The sequence below is a fragment of the Hydractinia symbiolongicarpus genome, chromosome 1 (genome assembly GCF_029227915.1).
Source record: "Hydractinia symbiolongicarpus strain clone_291-10 chromosome 1, HSymV2.1, whole genome shotgun sequence".
NCBI classification, from domain to species: Eukaryota; Metazoa; Cnidaria; class Hydrozoa; order Anthoathecata; family Hydractiniidae; genus Hydractinia; species Hydractinia symbiolongicarpus.
Genome location: NC_079875.1, coordinates 4,819,222 through 4,830,192, shown reverse-complemented (window position 1 = coordinate 4,830,192; position 10,971 = coordinate 4,819,222). Strand labels below are relative to the sequence as shown.

Here is a 10,971-nt window from a genome sequence, read left to right as displayed (position 1 = left end):
CTATATATTCTGTTCCTATTTTTAGTGCAAAACTTTATTTTGTTCAAAAATGACAGCTACACCATTGGCAATGCAATCATTTTACAACCAGAATAAAAACTCAGTGTCCAATAGTCCATTTGGAGGAGGCAGTGGACACCGGTCATCTTCAGCTGGGAGTCCATACTTACCTGGTTATTTACTTGGAAACAGTACACCAGCTACAGGAAACTATAGTAGGTCAGTCTCAAGTAGCGGATACCAAAGAAGTAGCAGCTACAGTAAGCTGAATTCTCGATCACCACCACGTAACAGTCTTGGTAGGTTAAACTTCTATTTCTTAAATGACAATTAAATTTATATATAGTGTTTAATACACAGAAAATTATCAAACCTATATGTTATGTGTATATATAATATATATCTGTTCTTTTTGTGATGGATTCTCAATTTTATTAATGTTGAAATTGTGGCTGAGAAAGCTATTCAATTTTCCATTAGGCTCTTTTAACATAAATTTGTGTGGTTAGAACCATGTGGCCTATAAACTAAAAAATGCTTTTAAGCTTCTTTTTTTTTGTTCCATAAATGATTTATCTGAACCTTTATTCAATTTTCCAATTTCATGTTTTTGAAATTTTGATTTTATTGCTTTAAAATTACACATAATTTTTTAGCTTAATTTGAAATAGGAAAATGTTGTTCTGGTAATATTTGACAGGCACAGACAATACTAAAATATTACAAAACTTGATGTAGCGTGGAAGAAAATTAATTTGGAAAAGGTGTAGTTCCATTTCAAATATGACATATTTTTGTGTTAAAATGATTAGTCTTTAAAAGATATTTTGCAAAAATAAATGCTGTAAAGGAGCAGTTCCGTTAAATATCAAAAAATAAATGCCTAAAAATTTAGCAAGTAACGTCTTACAAATCAAAAAGAAGTTACCTTTCTGTGTTTTCTCTTAAGTTATCATATTTAATGGGAATATATATTTTGTCAGAAATTTATAAACAATCGAGCAAATAAGTACTTTTGAAATATGGCTTTATAATACTTGTAAACACGAGTATGCTTTAAGATATCACCTTACTCAATTGTTTATTAAAAAGGATGCTCTTTAGTTTGGCGATAACATGCAGACTACAAATATTGACTATCCAACCAACTATATATTCTCTTTCTAAAAGAGAGTGTAACAATTATGTTTGATTGTCACTTTATTTTCAAATGTGTAAACGACTTCACAAGTTCCAATTATTTCCCAAAAAGTTCGTAATTTCCTTTAGTAAGTATATATTTTCCTTTTATAAGCCAATACAGTATATGTGTATGGTAAAATATTGTACTTAAAAACACATTGCTTTCTAAACGATATATATTTCCGCGTCAAGCCTTCATCAGTCCCTTTTATAATGTTTAATAGGCTAAAAGTTTTAAATCATATTTTGCTGGTTGTCTACTTTTGCATTGTTTTTTTTTTACATACAAGTTTCACCTTATACACCACCAACTGAGCATCGACAACAGCGACTGTCACCACTTTCAAATCAACAACACGCAGGTTTGAAGGGAAAACCTGGTGCTCCACCCACGGAAAGTCTTTATGGATCATCCACACAAGACATAAGTGATCCAGATACTCCAATGCGAAAGCCATTTGATTATTTTTCACAAACACCCAATGAAACATATTTCACACCACAAAAGTCACTGGACACTGAAGCTTTGAATACAAGTGTTTTTAGTCCAAATAAAGATAAAATTCCGCAATCGCCTGCACAGGTTGATCCTTTTTTCACTGAAGGTTAGTTTATACATCTATGTTATTCTCTCACAACAATTTTAGATACATAAAAGGTTCCTCATGTGAGTTAATTTTTGCGAGAAATAATTTAGGAGAGAAATTTTTTTGTTTGTTTATTAATTCCTTTATTCATAAATAATGGCACAATATTTACAACATCACATGTCAGCTCTTTTGTTAATCCACTAAAAATGTTAAACAATGAATTTGATTGTTTTCTCCTTTCCACTATCTCACATGCATTGGTTGGTACAAAACTGTTTCTAAATAGGTTCCAACATCACAAGTTCTGATGTGCTTGATCACACCGCTGTGACCGTGTTCGGTTTTCCATCGGCAGCCTCCTCTTACATTTTGCAACAATTTTCACAATATGGTACTGTTGAAAAACACGAAATCCACAACACTGGCAACTGGCTGCATTTAAAATATCAGACGAAAATTCAAGCTAAAAAAGCTTTGAGTAAAAACGGTAAGATATTTGCACGATCTATTATGATTGGTGTACTTCCATGTGTTCGAAAAGAAATTGCTGGAATGGAGGCTGAGCTAGATGTTACTGCTGAACTACAGCACACACCGAAGCAGACACTTCGCAAATCATCAAATATGCGACCATTATCAACGTCGAACATGAGAAATGTAACTTCAACATCTGATATTTTTAGTAGCAAGGGAACTCCTCAAAAGAAAGACTCTGTAGTTACTAAAGCATTAGATTATGTGTTCGGTTGGTGATAAGGTAGAGGATGTTCAGTTGCTGATGAAAAAGACGAAACTGTTGTAATGACAAAGAAAGATGTCCTGCATAAAAAATAATGAACTAAAATTTGGTAAATGTCTACCTTTTGTTTGTAAAATTACAAGCATTGTTTTTTAGATTTTTCAGTTTCCTATAATGTCAATTCCGTAAACAAAATTTTTTTTTTGCAAGTTGTTAAATAAAAAGTTGATAAAACGACATAAGGTTGCCACAGTTCTTGGAAAGTCCCGGAATTAAAAAAAAATATCCTTAAATGTCCTATTTTGCATTCATGAGACGAATGTCTTCAAGATACGAAAAAAAGTATACCTAATGTTTTTATCTTTTTTTTGTGTGTCAACCCTAGAAATTAAATCCTGCAGTATTCTGTATTAAGAAGGTACTGTCTAGGTTTCAATAAATTGCTTTCTCTAATGATCAGAAATACAACGTACTTCTTGTTTATTTTTGCTTCAACTTTATTACTAATGTTACAAGAAGACAAGTTATTCTTTGGAAACTTGTATATTTTAAATATTAAATAAACATTTTTTTTATTATTTTTGCGTGTGATAACAATGCATTTATTCGTAGTCAGTCTACCTCAGTGTGGTTACAAGTTCTGTTGCAACAAACGCTCACAACTAAACAACTTTAAATCCTGATAAATACTCCTTCACTTCTGAAGTAAAACAATTTTTTTTCGAACGATGTTCTGATCGATGTCAGTGCTTTTATTCTTGTTAGATTTTTGCGTCGCTGTAATAATAGTAACCAGAAAGCTGGTATAACGGAAATTTAAGCTCTGTTAAGAAACGTAATGGGGTTTCCCGGCTAGTACAGTAGCTCATTCGCAGCTTATTACCGGAAGCCAAGATTGCTTTTTAATATCTAATTAAAATCTTTGGCAAGAAATGTCCAATATGCATTGTACCAACCCCGACCTCAGGGGTCTTCTACGCTTACGATATTCTGCCAAGAGCTTAGAGGACGAGGTTGCCTTTGCCCCCGTGCTACAGAGTCTCACAAATACCATTTTTCAATAAGAAGAAAACCTGTCGGTTTAAACACACAACCCAATCCTAATAAATCAATTAGAACATGGTTAAAATCTGCCTATGAAAGAAAGTGGGACGGCTTAAACACTCACAACTGCCAGAAGGCTAATCTGACCTTCTGTCAGTTGAAACAAGAAGGTTTTCAACTATCTACGCTTTTGTGGAAATGTTCTATTATAAGGGGTAGCATCAGTACTTGCATATAGATGGTGGTAAAAAAACACTGTATATAAAGAACTTTTACTATAAAAAAAATCAGTAATATTTTTTAATTATTTTCTTTTAATAAATTGTTTTCAAAAACCATGAATAACAAAGGAATTCGCACAATTAACTATATATATAAGTACATAGTAAAGATAAGTTATTATCTGCCATTTTAGAAAAAAGAAGATGAAAAAGAGGATTTCTCAGTAAATTTTATAGTTTTAATGTTTTTTTGTATTTTTTTTATTAGAATAACCATTTCCGAACAAAAGTTTTGTCATGTGTACCTTTATGCAACTTGTTTTTTGAAAAAAGGAAAAGAACAACAAAATGAATATGAAAACACCTGATGACTCATCAGCAGATACTAGCGCAACTGTAAAAACAAAGATACAACACTTGGTATGCGAAAAATTGATTCCTGTAAAACCCAATTGACAAGTCCTGTTTGTACCATCAACACATTATATTACTGCAATTTTAAGTAACAAATTTACAAATGAGAAAAAATATCACTTATGAAAGACAAGGAATTTATAAAAAGTAGCTTGGATTTGAACTTGGATTTGATTGGATTTGATTCTCAAAAATCTTCACAAACATATCGAAAAAAGTACAGGTATTTCGAACTTTAATCCTCAAAAATTGTGTTACTTAATACAACAATAAACTTTAAAACTGAGAAATTGGAGCTGACAGCCATTCTCATAAATCTCTATAACAACAATATTATGTAAATAATTAATGTATATAAATAAAATATATTAGGCAACCACATTGTTTCTCTTATATTTATTGCATTTTTGGAAAGTGAAAAAGATATATGTCCTCTACCATCCTTTTATTACTCCAGCGATGATCTGGTGACTCATCTCGCCACATCACTTCATGGTCTTTAACGAGGGTGCCGATAAGCCACAAACGCCCGAATTTATAAGGGTGAGCTCGGGCGATTTTTCAAATTGAATTGACGGTTGTCCGCCGAAACCGCCCACACTTTCCCGAACACGCCCGCACTCGCCCGCTAGCTAAAAGCATGCGCTTGGAGGAGAAAGAAGTTAATAAAGTTTATGTATAAGTTATTTATCATATAGATCTTATACCATCAAAAACAGTTCTTTGAAGCACTCACAAAGTTCATTTTAATTATATACCTTTTCAAATAATTTGTGGTGAAACATTGAGTGATTTTGTGGTTAATCTTTTTTTTTGTTCGGTTCTATGGTGGGTTTTTTCAGGCGAACACCTGAATTTTTTTCAAAACGCTGAACTCGCCAGAAAACACCCGCACTTTTCATGGTGTATGCGGCTTATCGGCACCCTTGTGGTTTTTATTTCATAAAATAACTTTGCAAAAATGCAGGTAAACAGAGTGGAAATTTTTCCGGGTTGAATAAAAGATGAATTAGCTAAAATGTCCTAATTTCGTGATTTATGTCTTAATTCTGTGAAGTTTTTTTTTTCAAATGTGAGATACGCTAAGCTCTACATATACACACTAAATAATATAAAAGCTCCTACGCAGCTTATTTCTCAACAACATAACAAATGCAAAATTCTGGACTTCGTTGGCGATAAATTTGTGATGTAACCAATGATGTTGTCTATAATAAAGTGAAACCTTGTGTTTACAATTATATTTGATTGATGTCAAGACTTTTGGGGTGAAGAATCATCTGAAATGACAAATTTTAAGATGATCGTATCATCATAATGGAGATACAAAATCATTAGAAACACTGGTAAGAACTTTAGAAATAGAATAAAATGGAATAAAAAATAGAATAAAAGTCTGCAGAATGAATTTCCATAATGCACCTAATTTAGCTATAGCTAGCTAGCTAGCTATAAGTTCCTTATAATTGATGCAAACAATATGTTTTAAGCTCCAAAATGATATTAAATCAATGTAAAACAACGGTTAAAAGACTAAGATAAGGACTAAATACATACATTAAAATCCACGACAAGTAACCAGTTACCATCCAACATCCAACACATGTGGGATAAGACTCATAATGGCAGAAAAAATCCGCTTTTACTAAAAGTAGGAACCAGCAGTAACCAGCAGTAACCATCAGTGTTTTGAAGTAACCACCACAGAACCACCAGTATTTCTAAGTAACCACCAGAGAACCACCAGTATTTTGAAGTAACCAACGTAGAACCAGCAGTTTTTTTAAGTAACCACAAGAGAACGACCAGTTAAATAGATAAAACGAAATAAACGCAACTACCGCTTCAAATGTGAAAAATTTTATAATGTACACAACAGTTCATGACCCATTTTTCTGAAATGTTTATGTCTGGTGTGACTAAGGATTTATGCAACAGTTGAGACAGAAGGCTTTCAAAACCACACGCGAGAATTAACAAAAACAAAATTAATATTTTAAATAACAAACTAATATCTGAATTGTAAACCAAATATAACGAAAAACACTATACGGAGGAGAGTCCAAATCGAGACATTGTTTTCTTGTGATAGACGTTAAAGTTCGAATAAATTGAATGAATTAATAAACTGCACAGTTTGAAGTCATCGAGCGTGGTGATACCTCTACTGCCATTGTATCCACTGTTGAAGAATCCATGTCAAATTTTAGTTTATTTTTCGCAGTGATTACACACGTTCTTTAACGCTTCCTAAAACATTATTCCGCTTAATCTGATTATGTATTTGACCGAAGGATTTTCATTTTGCAACTCGTGTATCGTAAACCAAATAAAACGCTATAAGGAGGAGGGTCCATAACGAGACATTTTTTTCTTTTGGTAGACAAAGTAAAGTTCGAATGAATTAATAAATGTTTTGAGAAAAGAGAAACATCGTGGCATCCGGCAGACAATATACGTTTGTTTTTCTCACATGGGTTCTGTTTAAGTAAACAAACTATGCTTTCGGTATGAACTTTAATCCTGAAAACACTATTTTTTTCTGTTCTTCTTGTTTCCATTATTAACTCTCGTGGTTCGGATCCCGTATATATACGGTATAGCCACGGGCGTTTTACAGGCCCGCCCAGCTGCGTCACAAGCAACTTCAACAAACTGGTTTTGCTCAGATCTGGTAGTAAGACCAAAACACTGCCCTTTGAAAAGAAAGTCGGAGTCTAAAAGCGCTATGTTGTGAAATTTCGGCCCTACAAAATCAATAATTCATTCAAAAATTCTCTCCGCATATTTTGTGAAGTCCGAGATTGTTGGTCATGTTACGGTCCATCAAAGCAGCGAAAACAACCCAAACACAGTTTTGTGTCCACGGCACACCTACTTAGCGTGCGCCCAATGCATGTAGTTCCTTCTTGTTCTTGAGTTATTTTGAGTCAATTGAAGTAGGAATAAAAGTTGTGTCAAAAAGCCACAACTATTATTATATGGACCGGGCGGTCCGTTTAATAAAAGTTGGTTAATTCTGCGAGTTTTATTCATACTTTCGAAAATTAATCTTCGCGGAATCCATTTATTGAACCTCGTGAAAACAACTTAAAAGTAGCTGGTTAGTAAGAGCAAAGTATAAAAAAAGCCCTGGCAACTAGGTGCCCTTTTATTTATATTTGGTAGTTTAATGTCATGAAGTGTTGTGCATAAGAATCACAACACCTTTGCGTCGCTGTTGCTGCCTTATCTGGAGTAAATTAATAATAACTGCTCGTTCTCTTGTGGTTACTTAAAAAATAGCTGGTTCTCTGGTGGTTACTTCAAAATACTGGTGGTTCTCTGGTGGTTACTTCATAATACTGGTGGTTCTCTAGTGGTTACTTCGAAATACTGCTGGTTACTGTTGGTTACTGTTGGTTCCTACTTTTAGTATCTACGTAAAAAATCAGTCAAACTTTTGTATGGAAAGCGAAATATGCGCCTTTTGCACAAAAATGAATAAACGGCGCGCCATTAAACAATTTTTCGTTCCTGAAGTTTCGTTTCCTACTAGCCACCTAAGGTTTGACTCGGTAACATGTACAGGAATATGAAATACGTTTATCTTAAGCTAGACTTTACTATACTATAATAAATACAACAGTATCAGCACTAGATCTAGCGGGTTGACATTCTTTTGAAAATCAATGTCAACCCGCTTTATAAAAAAATTTTTACCGCTTCGGCTAGTTTCTCATGTAATCTCGCACATGAATTGGCTCCGCGTAATATATTCACCAATGCGTTCATTTTTTATTCTGAGACGAAGAAAGGCTAAACCAAACACGCATTCCTGCAGATTGTGTGAAAAAAGACTTAATAGTTATTGGATGTACCTGAAATTGTTATTTTAGCGAAATTTGTAGGTTGTATTTTGGTTCCAATCATAGGTTTATAAGAATATTTATTCTTTTTTAAATGTTCTGAACGCGCGTTTTTTATAAATGATCAAAAGTTGAAGCCAAATTGTCACACCCTGTATTTTTTTTTAAATTAATTTTCCGCAAAATGATTTTTTCGCAATTTGCTACATACACAACCTGTGTTTCATCCTTTTATCGAAACTCACTAGAGATCTCAGACGGAGATTACATGGGATTCATATTTAAGCTTTGTTTTGATGCCATGTAAAATGTAATGAAAAAACATTGAAAATGGCTACACCTCAGTTTGTGGGAAACACGCATGACTGCACAAAACTTCACTACATTTCGTTTACTTTTATCATTTTTGTCAAGAAAATTTCATTCGCAAAAAAAAACCAAGAAATTAACGATTTGATAACTTTGATAACTTACGGCTCCAAACTGGTAATGTTCTTTGGCCTCCTCTAAATTAAGAACAAAAATTGAAGAAAATGATTCATATATTTGTAACCTTTAAGTTTTTGTGAGCCGAAATTGCGTCACTTAAAGCCAGCAAAACAATCTCGTCCCCAGCGCATCTTGCATCTTTTCTGCCATTGGGGACAAAGTAGTTGCCAACAAAGTTTAGACAATGAAGGTATTCGCAAAGGTTCAATTTCGTAACATTTATTTTCAGAAAAAAGAACTCAACTTTTTCAACGAAAGTTTTTCTTTGACTGTGGTTCAAACGAAGAACAACAGACTGTTACTTCCAGTGCGGAAACTCGATATCAAACGAAGAGATAGAGAAATGTCTGTTCTGGGACAAGCGCATGCACATATAAGGGAAATTCCCAATAATGCCAATAACCAACACATAACAATATATACATGCCAATAACTAACACATAATCATATTAAATGCCAGTCACCAACACATAATAATATGAAATAATATAAACGAAATCATATGACGTCATGCGCAATAGCGTATATAGTATATATGCTATTATACAGAATATGAGTAAGAATTATCAAAATATTTAACTGTCCTAGAAAAAATGTTAGTTGGAATCAAAAAATTATATAATAAATGGATAAGACTGTTATAGAATTGAGAGCTATTGCTAAGGCGTGGTGTCTACATGGATACTACAGGCTACGCAAAGCAGAACTTGTTTCTTTATTAGAACCTACCCCATTCACACCAGATGTAATGGATATTTTTGAAAGGCAAGAGATGGCAAAGACTCGTCCTATTAGGAGTAAGATAGAGCCACATGTACCCACATTCGAGGAAATGAATGAGTTTGAACGTCAGGAGATGAAGAAAACGCGTCCAATAGTAAAAAGTAAGTTGCGAGAATTATCAAAGTGGCTATTATCATATATACCAGAGAGTATCAAGGGACCGGTACGGCAAACCTTTGCATTAGTTAAAAATCGTATTCTCTCATTATATCATGGAGCAAGAAAAACCCTTCTTGGTGAAATCGAGGAGGAGGCGAGGGAAGATCATGCTTTGGGGCAACCAAACCAAGATTTTACACCATAAGAGCACAAACATGCTTTTCACAACACATTCAGGAGTTACCGCATAACTGGCATCGATGGAACAGATATTAATGACTACTTGGACATGGTTCGATTAAATGTAAAAACACTTATTGAAAACCAAGTGGAAGAAATGGGCTCTGCGAAAATCCAGTGCTCCCTATGGATTTTATGGAGAAAGCCCATCGATGGTACCAACGAGTTTATTGATGTAGACAAGGTATTCCAGAGCAACATGACATCAGTATTTCAAGGCACAATAGTGCATGAAGTGATGGACACGATGTTTGCTCAAATTAGAACACATGTAGAAAATCCTGCATTACCCAAATCGGGGTTTAGTATCGGTCGTATTCAACACCTCGATGTAGACTTTCACAAACTGAAGCTTACTAGGGGTTCCTCGTATATCGAGGCACCAAGATGGATCGCAATGAAGAAGGCTATCATCAACCCGAATAACAACGATGAAGAATGCTTCAAGTGGGCTGTGATTGCAGCGTTGCATAATGAAGATATTGGTATTCATCCAGAACGTATCAGCAAGCTCCGACAATATGAGGAGCGATATAACATTGTATTGAATTTCCTACTAGTATCAAGGACATCAACAAATTTGAAAGGAACAATCCCGAGTGAACGTTCTTTATGTAAAGGGTAAGAGCTTTAATATCTTACGGCGATCGACTTTTAACGAAAGGGATACTCAGGTTAATCTGCTACTAATAACTGATGAGAAGAGAAACCATTACGTAGCCATCAAAAATCTTTCGAGATTGTTAAGTCGTGAGATATCTAGGAATACTAGGAAGATGCACTTTTGTCTGATTTGCCTGCAGGGGTTCTAAACGATAGAATCTCGAGATAACCACTATACCTACTGCAAGGACAACGAAGCGGTAAAGATCACGATGCCCAACGAGAAGGAAAAATGGCTATACTACCAAAATGGTCAACAGCAATTTAAAGTACCCTTCGTCATCTATGCGGACTTTGAAAGCTTGTTGATACCTGTGAAAGAGAATGCTTGGGATACAAAAACTAAGACGCTCAACAAACATGTACCATGCGGTTGGGTCACATACTCCACTTTCGCATATGAAGAAGTGCAGGACCCCCTAACAGTATATAGGGACGATAATTGTGTAAACCGCTTTGTCAACCACTTGGAGGATGAGGTAAAATGGCTCTACGCTACCTTCCCACAGAAGCCTATGATGGTACTAACTGAGATGCAGAAGAATTTATATGATGATGCGGAGAAATGCCATATATGTATGAAGCCGTTCAGCGATGAAAATCGCAAGGTTAGGGATCATTGTCACTATACAGGGTTGCATCGAGGAGCAGCACATAAT

The 10,971-nt window shown here is 34.5% G+C and overlaps 1 protein-coding gene across 1 annotated transcript; it reads left to right on the top strand.

Annotated features, from left to right (window-relative positions):
• On the top strand, nucleotides 1-3,089 carry LOC130632648 (nucleoporin NUP35-like). Its single transcript, XM_057444492.1, has 3 exons — nucleotides 1-299; nucleotides 1,473-1,787; nucleotides 2,059-3,089. The coding sequence occupies exons 1-3, from the start codon at nucleotides 50-52 to the stop codon at nucleotides 2,523-2,525; spliced, it is 1,032 nt and encodes a 343-aa protein (XP_057300475.1). The 5' UTR covers nucleotides 1-49; the 3' UTR covers nucleotides 2,526-3,089.
• The last annotated feature ends 7,882 nt before the right edge of the window (nucleotides 3,090-10,971 follow it).

Excerpts from the sequence above, each read along its gene's own strand:
- LOC130632648 (XM_057444492.1), top strand. The coding sequence starts at position 50 with ATGACAGCTACACCATTGGCAATGCAATCATTTTACAACCAGAATAAA. Across the intron at positions 300-1,472 it reads ACCACCACGTAACAGTCTTG|TTTCACCTTATACACCACCA; the intron begins GTAGGTTAAACT and ends TTTACATACAAG. Across the intron at positions 1,788-2,058 it reads TGATCCTTTTTTCACTGAAG|GTTCCAACATCACAAGTTCT; the intron begins GTTAGTTTATAC and ends GTTTCTAAATAG.